Consider the following 17236-nt stretch of genomic DNA (forward strand, 5'->3'; position numbering starts at 1 on the left):
GGTCCCCAGCGCCTGCGTTTGAAGCCCGCCCTCAGGCTTTGGGGGGTATTTGCAGAAAACTCCCAGCAGCGCTAGCCAGCTAGACCTCAGGGTGCTGGGGGTGGCGCTGATAATTATGGCAACACTCACAATAAAGTAACGCGCACCTCCCCCTCCCCACCTCACTCCCTGTATTGTCCTTATGTCGCTGGGGAAGCCACTGCGAGTGAGGCTTGATGCCGAAATAAATATGACCGATGGATTACACAAAGATTAGAACTGAAAGCTCTTTTACATCCACCTTCCATCCACCTTCATCCACCTCTGGTTAGAAAAATAAACAGGAAGGAACCTTTGGAGAAAATGACTGCGTCCTGCAAAGGGGCAAAAGATGCAAACTCTGGGATGGCGAGCCTTCGGGGTTCCACTGGTTTAACGAAAACTGATCTGATTTCCTTTTTAACACCCGAAGGAGAGAGGGGAGACCAGGGTGTGTGTTTGTGCGTGTGTGTCCAGGAGAGGGAGGAGGCGCCAAGGTACAGCCTGCGTGGCTCTGCGCCTCGCAGGCTGCGTGTGCGTGTGTCCCTGTCCGCGCCGCTGAAACGGGCTCTTCGAGGGATCAGCGTCACATGACTCCGCCCGTCCCTCGCTAGCGCCCAGCGCAGCTCCTGCTCCCTCGGTTTCCCAGGTGCCAGGGGGCAGGGTCGCGGGGCATCTCCTGGGCCCTGGGGCTCTGCGGAGTAGAATGGTACATCTGGATTGCAGAAGCCGTGGCTCAGCGCCAGATCCCGGAGTGTAGACATTTGAAGGGGGAGGGGAGTGCGAGGAGCAAGCGAGCGAGCGCCAGATAGAGGCAGCTCGCAGCGCGCACGGACTGGGGGCTGCCGGAGAAGATGTAAGCGCGTGGGGTCTAGCTGGCCTCCGAGCACCATGCAGAAGGGGATCCGGCTGAACGATGGCCACGTCGCGTCCCTGGGGCTGCTGGCGCGCAAGGACGGAACGCGCAAAGGCTACCTGAGCAAGCGGAGTTCGGACAACACAAAATGGCAAACCAAGTGGTTCGCGCTGCTGCAGAACCTGCTCTTCTACTTCGAAAGCGACTCGAGCTCGAGGCCCTCAGGGCTTTACCTGCTGGAGGGCTGCGTCTGCGACCGCGCGCCCTCCCCCAAGCCTGCGCTCTCAGCCAAGGAGCCGCTGGAGAAACAGGTGAGGCCAGCGCTGCTGCACCTGACCTCTCAGCGCCGCCGGGGCTCAGGGCCTTTGGCTGGCTGATAGGACCCAAACTTTGGTCCCTGTACTCTCTGAGCCCTTGGCGCAGAAGAGGGCTGGCCCAAGCGGGTGGGTGACCCCGTGGTTGACAAAGCGCAGGGGCTGCGGACAGGGAGTAGGTGCGGTTGTGGCTGCCTTTCAATCGCAAGTTCAGTGGAGGCAGGACAGAGGGAACCTAAGGTGGAGATGTGAAAGGAGATGGGGCTCGGGAGCCTGACAGAGGTGATGAATGTGAACCCACATCCAGCCCAAAATGGTGCTCCCCAACCCCACTCCCACCCCTCAGACTGGGAGAGCCCCGACTGTCTGCCCAGACCTGGGAGGTGTAACTCCCCACACTGTGACAGGGGAAGGGTGAGATGGATGCGTTGGAACACGGCGTCCCCTGCCTTACAGCAGCCAGAAGCTAGGAGGCACCTTCGCTGGCTCTGCCAAGTTCAGGATTGCAGCCGCAGGCAGGATCAGTTGACCAGAGATGGTCTCCCAGCCAGCTCCAGGCCCCATCAACAAACCGAGGGGTTCCAAGCACCCCACTTGACTCGCTGGGCCAGTGCTGCTGCTGCGGAGGTTGGAGGCGGGACAAGTGGGCACCTCTCTCCTCCCCCTCCCCCTGCGCCTCCTGCCACCACAGCCGCAGTCTGGGCTACAGGGCTGCGCTCTGTTTCCGGAGCTGTCAAGCTAAGGGGCCAGGCCTGTACTTGCCAGGGCTTGGGCCCCGTGGAGGGTGCGCCTTCAGCAGTGGGGGTGGGCTGTCAGTGTGGAGGAAGGGATGAGCACCTGCAGCCACCGAGTGGAAACAACCAGACCGGGAGAGAGTGATTTTTAAGCTCGATGCCCTCTCCAAAGGCATCTGGTCCATCCTGCTGCCTCTGGGAAGGTAAAGTGAAAGACAGATCCTGAAATGTCACCGCTGGAAAGAACCTAAGAGGTGCATGTAGGCCCAACCAGCTGGTTACTAGCTAGATGAGGACATAGATGCCAGAGACAGAAAATTACTTGACCAGTATCATACCAGGAGTTGAGGCTACCTCAGGGTTCTGAGAAACAAGCTGTGATCTCAGAAGCAGGGTCTACATACAGACTAGGGGTGGGAATGGAAGTGGGTGGGGGGATGCTGAACTGGGTGAAATAAAAGCATTGCTTGAAGTTGCTCCCCTCATTGTCGAGGCAGCTCTGAGCTCTGTCTCTGCAGCACAATTCTTCCTTCCCTGCCCTTAGCCTGTAGGAGCTGGGGAATGTGGACAGGAATATTTGAAGGTGGGTTTCTGGGAATTACAAGCCACATGGCCGGTAGGGGCTCCCAGATGGCAACACAGAGCAGGTAACAAAGAGAAGGCAGCTCCTTAAGCTGAAAAAGCACACATGGTGTCTAGAGGCCCACCTGGGAGAGGCAGACCCAGGCCAGCTAGAGACGCTGCTCTCTGCTTTTGATAAACTGCCCCTCCTAGCTTTCCAGAACACTGCGAATCTTCACCAGCCAAAGCCCACCTACCTGTATGTACTATCAGTAGCCTACTGCCCTAGCAGGAACCCACCTCCGTTCCTCAGCTCCTACACCAGAGCCCAGAGCCCAGAGCCCAGAGCCCTAGGCAGGCAGGGAGAGAGGGGTGGAGGAAGCTAACTTGCTGTTGGGCTCACAGTGTCTGTTCCCCGCCCCTTGGAAGCCAGAAGCAGGCCTGAGACTGCATCTCAGCTCTGCAACTTCCTGTCTGTGTGACTTCAGCTAACACACTCAACTTCTCTGATCCTGTTTGTAATCCACAAAATGGTGATCATAACACCTTGCATTCTGGGGTCTTTGTGAATACAATTAAGTAATGTATATGCACGTATGCTCACAATGCATTTTAGTCAGATCTAGATAAATTGTAGTTGAATCTGAATTATATCCACCTGGACAGGGGATACATGTCTAACACAAAATGTAAAAGCTGAAAGGAACCTCAGAAACGTGGTACAGCCCCTCCTTCCCATCTCACAGAGAGAGGGACTGAAGACAAGAGAGGAAGAAGGGAGTTACCCAACATCACAGAATAAATCTGTGGCAGAATCAGACCTAGAATTCATTCCGTGTCTAAGAATTCCTGAAAATGAGATCCTCCATTGGTTCCACATCATTCAGCTCGTGGCTCAGGCCCTGAATTGTGCTAGCAGTGGGTTATGGGAGGAAAACAAGTGCAAACCCAATTGATGTTCTGCATACATGTTCAGAGCCCTTTCCCCAGAACACCACCAGTCAGAGGCTCAACATGTTCACCGAGGGGCCCACCGGGCATAAGAGAACAGAACAGGGTTGAAAGTAGTGGGTGGTGGTCTGGTGCTGCCCAGCTCAGGTACAAATGTCCATCAAAGACGCTGTCTCCTATATGTATACAGATGTTCCATTTGACTCCAGAGTGAGAGTTTGGCACATGTGGAAAAAAGAGATCCTGATGCTTTCACCTGTGTCTACAAAAATTTATAACTTTTGCCCTTCTAAATCTTTGAGTTAAATGGATGGCCATAGCAGCTCCATGTTTCCCCTTGACCTGGGTGCCCAATGGCCCCTACAAAGTGCTGGCCAGATGCCTGGCTACATTTGCCTTGCATTTGGGCCCCCAGGAAGCCTTGACTCAAAACCTGTCAGCACATGACAGAGCACCCACACACACTAGGAGGCTTCAAAGAGGCTGACCGGTTGACTGGATTGGCTATCTGGCAAAGATGTGGTGTTAGCAAGACGTCATTTTTACCCAGGTCTAAGCAGGCAGCTTCCACCTGGAAAGGCCAGGGTTGCAGGTTCTGAAGGAACAGAAACCAAATCTTGACTGGGAGCCCCCCAATGGCAGGAATAGATCAGGGATGGAGCACATAGTAGGTGCACAGGAAATGCTTACTGAGCATGAACTTGCTGGTGTATCACGTTAATTCCGCATTTTATATCCTAAGGGCTGACTAGGCTCCAGTCCCTACCCTGCGCCACAGGCTTCTATGAAGCCAGATTGTCATAGTCCCTGACCCCTAAAATGCGAAGTTGCTCTGACAGTGAGATAAGCGGGGTGCCAGGATATGAAGGCACCAAGCACCACGCCCACCTAACATGATGCATTGTGTTCACTGCAGCCCCAGCATCCTGGAGCTCAGGTCTGGGACCCCCAGGCCTCATGAAGTCACACCGGAACAGCCATGCTCCCATGCCCACTGGCGACTGAAAGGCCCCTTCCTGGCCTGGGCCCTGCTTACTCAGTGCTCACCCCCTCTCCTCCCAACCCTACAGCCACACACTGGAGGCACAAGTTCCTGAATTGAGAGTATGAGTTCAGCTTCCCTAGAGGGTGACCCTTGGTGTCCCTTGCCCTGCTCCGGCATGGAGTTACCCCAAACGGGCTTTTCTCACCCTCACTCCAAGCCCCCTTAAAAAAACCTTCCAGTCCCAGCTTCTTGCGAGGGATGGGGAGACCTGACCAAACCAAACTCAGGACTCCCCCTCACTCCCCCCGAACCAGAAGGGGTCACAATGCGGACCCCAGGCTCTTCCTGATTCACGTCCACAGACAGGTTCCGCAGCCACAGCGTCAGCACTGGTGTGGAGGCTCTGGAAGCTGGGGGGCCCATAGTGCCCGTTGTCCACGCAGTGGGTGCCTTTCCCTGGAGGCCAGAGGAAGCCCACTCTTGGTCCTCGACCCAGGACTGGTGCCCTAAGGCTGTGAGTGTGCCTGGTGCACAGAGGAGGGTCAGCACCACCCTGCAAGGCAGTGGCTGCAACCAGAGGCATTCTCTGGCTTTCTGACCCTGAAACGCCCATGGTCACCAACAGCTCACCCTCCTGGTGCTCTAGCACACCCAGCCTCTCCAGCAAAGGGGAGAAGGCGAACCCAAATGTAGGGGAAGAGGCCGAGCTCAAAGCAGCACCCCTCAGACACAACACACATAGGGCGCCAGCAGCTCAGACTGGGCACAGGGATGCCCGTGGAAAGCCCAGCACACTGCCCGCCCCACGGCTCCAGACCTGGCCCAGTCCTGCAGGCCAGAGGCCGCAGGATTAAACGTGTGGTGCCCATCTCCCCACCCCACCCCACCACCTTGCGGGAAGCTGAAATCAGGTTTCGTAGCTCAGTGATTAGGCCGTAAGTGGGGACAACAAATACCAGGTCACTGCCCCCGGGGCACACAGTTGTAGTCCATTTAGTGGCTATGGGGGCCACACCTGCGCTCGGCCCTCTGACCAGCCACAAGGAAGCCTTGAGCCTTGTGCTCCGAGCCCTCCCAGTGGCGGGGGGCGGCCTGAGGGTCACTCTCAGCGATGACCACGTGCTGGGATCTGTGTCTCCCCGCCTTCGCCTTCGGGAGCTCCCGTGCCCTGCCCGCCGCCAGAGGGATCCCCTAAAGCACAGTCAGACCGAGACCAGGGCACTGGGCCAATGGACGCGTCAGGGGCTCCCACTGCCCTCAGGAACCCCGCAAACCTGAGCCGAAGGCCCCGCCCCTCCCCCACTGGGCCGTCACCTCAGGGCCGCCCCCCTCAGCGGGGTATCCCCGCACCTTCCTCCCCGCGCTCACTCACCAGTCCAGTCGAGGCTCCTCACGCGGGCGAAGGTGGCCCGCGGGGCTCGGCTCAGGTAACTCGGGGTCCACGGGAGTCGCGCTGTGCGAGGCGAACCCTGAGCGACTCCCGCCGACACCCGGCAGCGCGCGCCCCGAGGGCCGGCGGGTCAGCGGCCGCAGGTGCGCGCAATTCCCGCAGCTGCGCGGTGTGCGCTGAGCAGGGCCAGGTGCCCGCGGTCCCGCCGTGGTGATGACGCCCATCTCGCAGGGTCTCGCGAGATCAAAGTTGCGCCGCGTGAGGGCAGGAAAGGCCTTGTCCGCTGGCCAGGTCACGTGAGCAGACGCCACAGAGGCACGTGGGAGGCACGTGCTGAGGGCCACACCCGTCAATCAAAGTAGCCTCGCTTCTGACTGCGTGCAGGTGAGGGAGCCGCGTACAAGTTCTTTTATTAACGTTTGGCAAAGACTGACCTTTGTCAAAACCCACTGCTGCGTGTCCTCCAGCCGCGACGGTGCGAACGCGGGTTCAGATGCGTGTGTCCTGCAGCAGAGCGCTTCAAAAACCAGACCAAAAATACTGGTCAATGCAATTTTGAGCACCTACTGTGTGCCTGGCACCCGAGGGCGTGTTTTACCTACTGCACCTTCCCTATTCACCCCATCAGTCCTAGGAGGTTTTCGCTGTTGACCCATTTTCGAGATGACAAAACTGAGGCCCAGCGATGTTTAAGTCACTTGTTCAGGGTTGCAGAGTGTCCCGCTGCAGAGCCTGCACTTGAACCCAGGGCTGCCTGACTCCAAAAACCTGAGCTTTTAAACCATGAACCCCATAAAAACGTGGGCTGGAGGTGGGGGGCTATTTGAGCTTACCGTCTCTCTGCCAAGATAAATGGAGAGAGAAAAAAATTAACGGCAATGAAAATATGTCACCGTCCGTCTGGTGACTTCTGCGAGGTGGCTTTTGTTTCTGTTTGGCTCCCATGAGCGTTGGCGAAAAAAAACTCACCAAGGCAGGCATGTGGGCCCCAGGGTCCTGTTCCCTGAACTCCGTGGGAGCCTGGAGCTGGTGCCTGCGTGCAAGCCGCCAAGAACAGGCCTCAACCCCCGGTGTTTATGCAGGAGTGCTGTGCCTCGTGGACTTGGCAGGGGCTCAGAGCCCTGCCAACACCCAGCCACCTCTGTGAGGGTGACTGTTGTGCAGGGAGCAGCTGGGAGCCTTGGACACCCCCGCTACTCATCCCCCACTTAGAGGGGACCATGCAGCCCCTCAAATGCACCCAGCTTCTCCTCCCAGCTCATTCACTGAGCAGTTGCTTACTCCGCCTCCGAAGACGAGGCAGTGTTAGGGAAGAGCCATGGGTTTCCAGCCATACAGACTGGCTTTGGATCCTGGTTCTGCCACCTCCTAGCTTGGAAGGTCTTCAAGCTCTCTGGGCCTCAGTTTCCCCATCTGGGAGATGGAGACTGCCTGGCAGCCCTTGTGCTGAGTAGTCAACTCGGTGCTCTTTGTCAAGTCCTAGCATAATGCAGGTCTTATTGATAAACTGCAGCTGTTACAGAGCCAGCTTTCACCTTTGTGACCTGGTCTTCCTCAGGGAAGCAGTGGGTCACCTGAGCCTCTGGCAGGTTTGAAGCAAGTGAACACCGAGCCCTGATCCTGGGCATAAAGATAGGATGGTACATCGCCCTGGCCGGGGTAGGTCAGTGGTTAGAGCACCAGCCCGAGAACTGAAGGGTGACAGGTTTGATTTCTAGTCAAAGGCATGTACCTGGGTTGCAGGTTCCATCCCTGGCCCTGGTTGGGGCACTTGCAGGAGGCAACCAACCCATGTGTCTCTCTCACATCAGTGTGTGTGTGTGTGTGTGTGTGTGTGTGTGTGTGTGTCTGTCTGTCTGTCTCTCTCCCTCCCTCCTTTCCACTCTCTCTAAAACCAATGGCGGGGGAAATATCCTCATGTGAGAATTAACAAACAAACAAAAAAGATAGGATGGCACATCTTAACATAAAGAACCTGTGGGTTTCTAAAAAAGTCTGAGCAAGGTGCCCCTACACAAGGAAAAAAGATTGCCACAAGAGCCTGCTTATTCCCTGGTGGCCACAGCGTCACCAGCCCTGTTAGTCTGACCTCCTGAGCCTCTCTCAGACCCACCCACTTATGTCCCCCTCTTCCTCCACTGCTGTAGTCCAGGCTGCTATCATCTCTTAACTGGACTGAGGTGGTGGCCTCCTACCCAGCACACTAGTCAGGATGTGCTGGGTTATGCTGCAGTGACAACCAAGCTGCGCATCCTGAGCTTAGTGGGAAATGGCTCGGAGTGTCCAGTTCTCATCCTGTGAAAGCTCCAAGTGCTGTGTCCATACCTTCCTATGCAGCAGGCACCCTAACAAGCACCTTTTCAGACTGTAGCCCACAGAGTCCTTTCCACACTGAGCATGTCTTCTCAGCACCACAGCAACCCTGCAGCTGCTGTGGGACATACCGAGATAGGCTCCTCATTTGGCAGGTGACAGTCAGATAGATGGAGCTCATCTCTCAACATAAACTTCAGGATCTGCTTCTTCCGAGCCCCGAGTTCTCACTGCTAATAAATGTCCGAGTCAGAACTTGAACCAGGCCTCCCAGTTCTAGGTCATTCAGGCCTGTGGACATACAGGCCGGCTGTTAAATTTGGCAATTTATACACTTAAAGACTGGATCTTACTAATCCAGCAGAGCTAGTGCAACCTCTTTCCCCTAAAGGGTGAGATAATTATTTTCCAAAAAAAAGATACTTCCTACTTGAGTTTTTATGTTTTTTAAATTGGAAAATCCAACTCAGACCTTCAAATAAAAGCCTTTCAAAATTAATTTTAGAAGAGCGACTGAATGGCATCTTTTGTTTTTTACAAACAGAAGCTGGAGGGCAGATGTGTCCAGATGAATTCATTTGGCGAACATCCAGAGAGGCGGTTGGTGGGAAGGTGAGGGACAGGCTTGGGAGCTGTGATGACAGACAGAAAGGTGTGGGTGCAGGTCCAGCCAAGTGTGACATCTGTGGTCTGGAGTAGTATATGTGTTAACCCCAGGCCCCTAGGCTGGGGGTTGAGCCTTGTTCAAGGCTGACCCGGAGGGCCGGGGCTTTTACCAGGCTTTTCAGCTCTGACTTTGCAGTCACTCCTCCCCTCCTCCCGCTGCCTGGGTGAGTGTAAGGTGTCCAGCAGGTCGATCCTTGTTTCTGAGTTAGGACCCCGAGTCTCACCTGCCCACAGGCTCCTTCATCTCCACATCCCAGCGCCAGGTCCAGGGCCTGACTGGACGGTTTGGTGCTCAGTGAAGGTTTGTTATCCTGGCTCCTCTGCCTTCTAGCTGTGCGGCCTTGAGCAAGTGGCTCAGCTTCTCTGAGCCTCAGGTTCATCCACTGTAAAACAGATAATAATCCCTGTTCCAGTTGGGGAATGTGGGAACAAGCAGATCCCGGAGACGATGGTGCATCTCTCTAGAGATGGGGAAGCACTTAGGGACCCACCTGTGGCTCCGTTTTCTACCTGCTTCCACCTTGAGGGGGAGGACTGCCCACCGGAGCCTCCCAAATTCAGTTATTTGAGGCTGTGGATGACATTTCATTCTATAGCCCCAGTTATCTGTTTCCTAGGAAACAAGTGAGAGACATTGACTGCAACAACCCACATGTAAACGCACACATGCACATGCACACGCGCACACGCTCACACACACACACACACACACACACACACACACGTGCACGCGCACCCTGGCAGCCTCCCAGATTGACAATTAACAGAAATACAGTAAATGTCAGCAGAAGCTAAAAATACTTCACACGCCCCACCTTGTACTGCTGCTCGCTGCCACCCGGACACCCAGGGCCGGAGTGACATGGACGGCGCCCTCTCTGACACAGGGCCCCGCCCGTGACCTCTTCTGAACTGGCAGAATTGAAGGTCCTGCCCTGCCACCCACTGCCTGCCTGCCTCCTCCGGCTTCTCCAGGACCAGACCCAGGGGCCTCCACAGGCTGCCCCAGCATGTTCCCCGCCACCCTGTCCCACCAAGGCGTCTCCCAGCTCCCTCTCGGCCTGAGGCTGGCCCCTCAAGAGACAAGGCCATGGGCAGGCGTGCCTGCAAGCCCATCCCCCACCCCACCCTGGTAAACCTACCCTTTATCCTGCCAGTGCCCCCCAGTCTTGGCACACAACCCCCCCACACACACCTAGGTGCTCAAGCCAGGAGCCTGGGAATTGTCCTTCTGGCTCTCTCCTCCCACGCGTCCCTCTGCCAAGTCCACCACCCACCCTGCCCTGTCCCCATGCCCAGCCTGGTCCTGGCACCCCTACTCCCACCATACGGCCCCCTCCATCCCCCTCTGGTAAGCCCTTTGCTTCCATTGCAGCGAGGAGGGTCACTGCACCCCAGTAACTACAGCAGCCGTGTGCTTACGGGCTGCAGGCGTTGTTCTAAGAGCTGTTTGTATATCAACACACATAACATTACAGGTGTGTGTCTTCCGTTGGATCCTCTGCTCCCTGGGAGCTTAGGGGACAGGCCCAGCAAGTGACCAGCTCTGAGCCAGTCACCTGCACCCAACACAGAGGTGATCTCCTCCAGTGGGCTCTCGTGGAGACCATACCATGTCTGTCTCCTTCTTGCTCTGACCCCAGGACCTAGGAGAGAGCTTAGTGAATTTTTTAGAGTGGCTTAAACTTGAGGTGGACTGAATGGGTACCCAGTTCCTGCGTGTTCTCCCTGCCTTCCTTCTAGCACACCAGATGGTGGAAAACTAGCTGGGTTTTGTTTGGTTGGTTGGTTGGTGGTTGTTGTTTTAAATGTGTGTGTTTTTTATTGATTTCAGAGAGAGGAAGGGAGAGAGAGAGAGCAACATCAATGAGGAGAGAGAATCATAGATCAGCTGCCTCCCGCACGCCCCCTGCTGGAGATCGAGCCCACAACCCGGGCGTGTGCCCTGACCGGGAATCAAACCATGACCTCCAGGTTCATGGGTCAGCGCTCAACCACTGAGCCACACCAGCTGGCCAAACTGGCTGTTTTGCAATTTGGTGGCAAATAGGGCTTTGTGGGTTCTTACAATACCCTAAGCATGGGTTCTGTTTCGTCGCACAAAGCCTGCCTTAATCAAGAGTTTGAGCATGCTGCCTGGATGGGCGTTGCAACAGCCGCAAATAAGGAATCCGTGCCCGGCTGATGGGGCAACGAGCGCTTTGCAAACAGCTAGATTTGCAGGCGCTGCTGGTTCCACAGACGCCCCGGTAACCAGGTATTTCTTCTGGGTGCAGCATTATTTCACGGTGAACTTCAGCCATGAGAACCAGAAGGCTTTGGAGCTGAGGACCGAGGATGCAAAGGACTGTGACGAATGGGTGGCGGCCATCGCTCATGCCAGGTAGGTCTCCCCCAGCCCCATGGGCCAGGTCCTGAATCCGAGGGCCCATCTGGCAAACCCACCCCTTAGGAAGAGGGGCTTGGCAGAGGAGAGGAGGGGGGACAGAAGTGCGACAGGGTCTCCCTGAGAGCCAGGGAGCTCGGGGTCCGTGCCTCCCCGGATGCCACAGCGAACGAGAGGCTGTGAGGGGCACCACTGCCACCTCCCAGACACTTCAACCAGGCTCACTCCTTTTTTTCTATTAGGGAACCGAGCACCGTTTGGTTGGGTGAAGGGTGTTATAGATACCACAGCCTGAGGCCACCAGGGGGCTAAGCCAGATGTAACCACCAATTTTTTTGTTGTGGTTAATCATCACTCAAGGATATTTTTTCCATTGATTTTTAGAGAAAGTGGAAGGGAGGGAAGGAAGGAGAGAGAGAGAGACAGAGAGAGAGAGAGAGGAACATCGATGTGAGAGAGACATAGTGATTGGTTGCCTTCTGTACTCGCCCTGACTGGGGCCAGGGATTGAACCCCAGGTACGTGTCCTTGACCGGGAATTGAGCCCTCAAACCCGTGGTGCACCCGCAGACACTCTAACCACTGAGCCACACCAGCCAGGGCTGCAGCTTCCCATTTGCTACACTGCCATGAACCAGTCTTTTGTCCCCTCGGGGCCTCCTTCTCACCTGAGACTCTCTGAGCTTTGACACAGGGGTTGTAGCCCTGCTGCTCCCCTCACTCCCTACAGCGTGTGCCCCTCTGATGAGGAAGACTCCCTGGGCCCCAGCAGAAAGCAGAAGGAGAGCATTTACTGCAGAGAATGGAGGCTCCAAGCCAGATTGAGTCTGCAGGGCTCCTGGGGAAATAATGGGCTTGTGGCCGGGCTGTTGCCACAGAGTTTATAATCCCCTGGCAGAACTGATGTCCATTGGGGGCAGGGACACCCAGACCCGCCCCTCCGAGCAGTAGATCTTTCTGGCTTGGTGGATATTGATGTTTCTGTGTCTGCCTCCCTGTAAAATGTAAGCTCCTGGGGGTGGGAACCAGTGCAACTCTTTGTATCCCCAGGGCCTGATAAAGTCTTAGACAGGTGCTCAGCTAAGGTGGCTGGGTTGGAAGAAGGCAAAGATGAATGAATGGATAGAGAGGAGGTAGATGCAAGGATGGGTGTTGAGTTTATATAAGGAAGATGGATGGAGGGCAGATGAATGGTAAGTGGACAGGTGTTGAAAGTATATGTGGATGGGTGGATGATGGATGGATGGGTGAATGGGGGGATGAGTGGATGGGTGGATGGATGGATGGATGAGTGGATGGGTGGATGGATGGATGGGTGGATGAGTGGATGAGTGGATGGGTGGTAGATGGATGGATGGGTGAATGGGGGGATGAGTGGATGGATGGATGGGTGGATGGATCCCAGGGTCCTTCCTTGATCTTTGGATCAAGATAGCTCACCAGAAACCCTTTAGCCATAGCACTGACCTTGGCCCTGAGGTAAGGCGGTCTCAATCCCTGTCCTCAAGGAGTGTCTAGTCTAGCTCTGGAAGCCAGATTATCGGACATGAGCCAACAGAGTGAGCCTCTGAGTGTGGAGCTGGGTATACAGAGATGGGCGCAGTGTAGGTATCCCCCGGGGACATCACAGTCCAGTTAGGAAGATATCAAACATATGTGCAAACAGCTCTGGAGCATGGAGACTGGTTAAGAACAAAGAAGCATGGGAGAGAGATGTTACTTTCATCTGCAGGGAAATCGGAGAATCTGGGGAAGCTGGAAATAGGGTGACTTTTGACCTGAGTAGGGGAAATGGGACCAGATTTAATGAGTTTAGATATGAGCGATTCCACTCTCAAAAGCCTTAAATAAAGGCACTGATATAAGAAAGAAAATTCCAAGAGTAATGAAGAGAAAAGGTCTGGGCGTCAGAAGGTACATGAGGTTGGACACTGGGCTGGAACCCGGTCATAACCGGTCTTGAATACCCAGCCGAGATGTCTGATCTCTCTGCTGTGAACAGGGGGGACCACTGAAGGATTTACACCCAGGGGGGCGTGTAGCATGATCATCAGAGCTACCATCTGGAGTGGAAACTGCTGACGTCCTGGAGTATGGAATCGAGTGGGGAGACCCCCAGTCAGGGCAGCAGTTGGACCTCAGACTCCCCAGCAGTTAACTAGAACCGAGAGCAGGGTAGTTTTGAGAACCACACGACATTATGTATGTGAGGGGCTCTGAAGCATTCTAGAATCCTAATTTGTTCCACATTCTGATAATCGGGACACAAATAACTGGACCCCTCCACCCCCAAAAAAATCAGTCTGGCCAATGCTATAGTAATTGGGGTGTGGGGGGCAGAGGGGGGGGGAGGGTCCGTGAGAGGAACCAGAGGTCAGAGTGTGAGATGAGAGTGGCGAGGGGGTTGGGTGACCAGCAGCAGCAGTCCGGTCGAGGCCCAGGCGCCGGGCCTGGGAGCCGGGCCCCTGTCCCGAGTGCAGTGGGAGGTGAGCCCTGCTCTGGCTGGATCTCCAGGGGCCGGGTGGCTGTGTCTCACCTGCTGCGGCGGCCATCTGTCCACAGCTACCGGACGCTGGCCACGGAGCATGAAGCACTGATGCAGAAGTACCTGCACCTGCTGCAGATCGTGGAGACGGAGAAGACAGTGGCCAAGCAGCTGCGGCAGCAGATCGAGGACGGGGAGATCGAGATTGAGCGGCTGAAGGCAGAGGTGACCGCCAGCCCCCATGCGTTCCCGCCGGGGAGACCCTCCCAGGCTCAAAGGCCCCCTCCTGGGGACTCCCTGCCCTGCTCCCATGGGTTCCCCCCCTCAGCCTGCCCCCCAGCCCGGCACATAGTAGGTGCTCAGTAAGGGCTTCCTGAGTCAGTGACGTGGGGCTCTGCGGTGGACACTAGAGAAGCAGACGTCCCCACCCCTAAGGTCTGAGCGTGGTTCACGGAGTGCCGTTAGCTCGAGAATAGAGCTTAGCTCTGGACCCAAGTCAGGAAGTGAGTCATTTTATGGCCAATGTGGGTGTGGGTTTGTGTTGCTTCTGCCTGAAAGGGATTCGGGGGTTTGGAGGGCAGAGAATGGGTGGGTGCAGGGGTGGAACCCCCCCGGTGCTGGGAGCACAAAGCAGGTCGGTTGTGAGAGCGTGTGTGTGCGTGTGGCAGGGTGGCAGCAGAGGCCCATTTGTGGGATTTGGAGCAATGCTTCCAACTGAGTGCATCACCCTCCCAGGCAAAGATTTTTTTCAAGGAGACTCCGAAAGGCCGGTTTGGTCAAGCTCTCAGGCTGAGGTCTCTCTGTGTCTCTCGAACACACACATCCCACAGGGCACAGGGCACCTGTTCACTCTGAATGGGCTCCAGGAAGCTGGAAACAGAGCCCATTGCCCAGGAAGTGGGCCATCAGGTGGCAGGAGGCACTGAGGAGCCAGAAAATAATGAGTGGCCTCGTGACAGAGACGAGATCTTAGGAGGTCAGAGCTGGGAAGTATCTGAAGACACTGAGGCCCACAAAGGAAAGGACTTATCCAAGATCACCTCCAGGGCTGGAGTCTGGGCCCAGGTCTGAATCTCTGGCTCAGACCCCTGGCCTTGCCTGCCCTGCAAGTTACTGCTCCATAGCCACCTGTTGGGCTCCTATTTGCCCTGCAAAACCTCTTCTGGAAAAGCCCTTTCTATGACTGTGGTGAAACCTCCCACTGCAGTATGTGCACATCTCTGTTCTGGCCTTGCCTTGTTGAATTATAAAGATTGTCTCTGTGGGTGTTGGGCCCACTTCTGAGGCTGAGAGCCCCTCCAGGGACCCTTCTGACTTCTCAACCTCCAGCGCTGTCTCAACCTTGCTAAGGACAGCACCCAACACAGTGACCCCACCAGGACATGCTGACGGGTTGGCACAAAGGGAGACAGAGATGGGCAGGCGTCTCCTGGGCCTGGAAGAGGCCACGGGGAATTGAAGGAAGGAGAAAGAACTGAGTTATGTGGCAGTGATCTTGAGCAAAACCTTGGCTGCTACCAGAAAGAGAAAAACCTGGATTAATCCTATCATCAGTGACTGCTGATGAAACCCATTCTGGACTAAAGGAACTGTGTCCAGAGAGGATGCTGGGGTGGGGCCAGTGCACCATGCCCCAAGGGGTGTGGAAAAGGAGGGTCGAGAAAGCCACTCTGTGGAGGAGGGAGAGTGGCCAGCCAAGACGCCTGCCACTGAGCCAGGTTGGGCAGCCGGAGCTGGACACTTGCCAGCGAGTTGGGCTGTGAACTAAAGTCCCCATTCTCCATGGCCACCCATGGACAAGGGTAAACAGAGGCAGCTCTTGGGTGTCAAGCAAACAAACCAGGGTCCAAAGCCAATCCACTCAGGAAGGGGCCTGCCCGGGCGAGAGAAAGGCTCCCTCCATGAGCTCCCAGGGGCTCCTGTGCCATCCTGACACTGGCCCAGACTCCTGCCTGGTCCCCAGGCTCCCAGCTCTGCAGAGCTTTGCCCACCCGGCCTGATGCTTAAATAAGGATCCAGGGCTGCCCGTATTGCCTGAGTGTGTTGCAGAGCTCCTGGCCTAATTGCATCTATTTTTTGCCCTGGTCCCTGCTGAGTAGATGTCCTGGAATGCCTCTCTCTGAAAGGAGCACCATCAATTTTAAATACAGACACACACACACACACACACACACAAAAGTCACCCAACAAAGGCAAAAGGGTACTGGGTGCAAATCCCAAAACTTGCAAAGAAAGCAGACTGGCGTGGAGGTGACAATATCAGGCCAAGGCTGAGGATGTTCACTGAGTGTGCCCGAGTCTCTGAGCTCCCCAGGAGTGTGTGTGTGTGTGTGTGTGTGTGTGTGTGTGTGTCTCCTTTAGCCTTGAGAGTCCACATCAAAGAATCAGCTTTTATTTCAATGTGCAAATGTTCTCAAGAGAATCGAAGAAAAAGGGGGCGGGGCAGCTGGGGAGAGAAAAGCCAGCAGCTCCCCTGTGGGCACTGAATATTTCTCAGTCAGATATTTTCAGCCGCTCTTCAAGCATCGGCAGGTAATTTTAGCAACCCGGAGTGAGAGCGGGTAACTTCCATTTTGCTCTCAAAGTGCTTTCGCTCAACTGCGGGAGCCCACTCGGTCTGCAGTTCAGTCGGTGGCCTGAAGGGGGAGCCAGCTTTGTGGCAGTTTCCCTATGTTTCCCTGAGCTGCTACCTTTAAGCTTTTAAAAATTACTGATTATTTTTAAAAAAAGAAAGAGAGAGGAAGGGAGGGGGGAGGGAGAGAGGAACATCAATTTGTTCCACTTAGTTATGCATTCATTGGCTGATCTTTGTATGGGCCCTGACCAGGGATCGAACCTGCAACCTTGGCGTATGGGGACGATGCTCTAACCAGCTGAGCTTCCCCACTAGGGTTTGAGCTGCTACTTTTAGTTGTGTGGGGCTGAATAACTGTGGTGTTTTCCTGTGGCTGAGGTTTTGGTTGCTCTGAATTTTTTTTTAGTTTTTTTTTTTTTTTTTAATTCATTTATTAATGTGGCCATCAGTATGTGTTGAGTGCCCAGCCCTGTGCCTGGCATGGGAGCACATTAAGGAATGCAGAGTCTTGGTCCTCCCGCCACGGAGCTCACAGCAAAGATGGAGAATAAATGAGAGGTGCTGCATTTGAACAGGAAAATCCAAGGCTTGAGGTAGCCCCAGTGAAGGGCACCCAGCAAAGACGTGCAGACTCAGGGGTAAAGGGAAGGGGCCCTGGCCTGTCCACCAGAGGAGTCCCGGGGTGCCAGCTGTGCCCACCTCTCTGACCCCCAAAGCAGGCAGATGGAGGTTTTTACGGTCGCTCTGACATTCATTCCCAGGCTGACCCATTTTCTAGGCCAGTGGTTTCCAGGTCATGCCCCCAAAGAGGGCTCTTGGTTAGAGAAGTGCTTCAGGCCTGCCCAGGGCGGGGACAGCCACTCCCACAGGACTCTGCCCCAGCCACCTGCGTTCTCTGGCGACAGACTGGGCTGCCAGTGGGGTTGGTTTGGAAAATAAAGGGACTCCCAAGTATCCATCAGTAGATGAATGGATTGCAAAATGTGGTCTCTCCGGACGGTG

At 55.4% G+C, this 17236-nt stretch overlaps 1 protein-coding gene across 1 annotated transcript in view; it reads left to right on the forward strand.

Annotated features, from left to right (window-relative positions):
* Nucleotides 1-543: 543 nt before the first annotated feature.
* RASGRF1 (Ras protein specific guanine nucleotide releasing factor 1) overlaps nucleotides 544-17236 on the forward strand; it is a 55547-nt gene continuing 38854 nt past the window's right edge. The window contains exons 1-3 of the mRNA XM_081124621.1: nucleotides 544-1185; nucleotides 11065-11171; nucleotides 13737-13884. Of these exons, the coding sequence (XP_080980747.1) occupies nucleotides 910-1185; nucleotides 11065-11171; nucleotides 13737-13884 (531 nt within the window). The 5' untranslated portion in view covers nucleotides 544-909. The remainder of the gene's footprint in view (nucleotides 1186-11064; nucleotides 11172-13736; nucleotides 13885-17236) is intronic.

This window comes from Miniopterus schreibersii (genome assembly GCF_964146895.1).
Source record: "Miniopterus schreibersii genome assembly, chromosome: 22".
NCBI classification, from domain to species: Eukaryota; Metazoa; Chordata; class Mammalia; order Chiroptera; family Miniopteridae; genus Miniopterus; species Miniopterus schreibersii.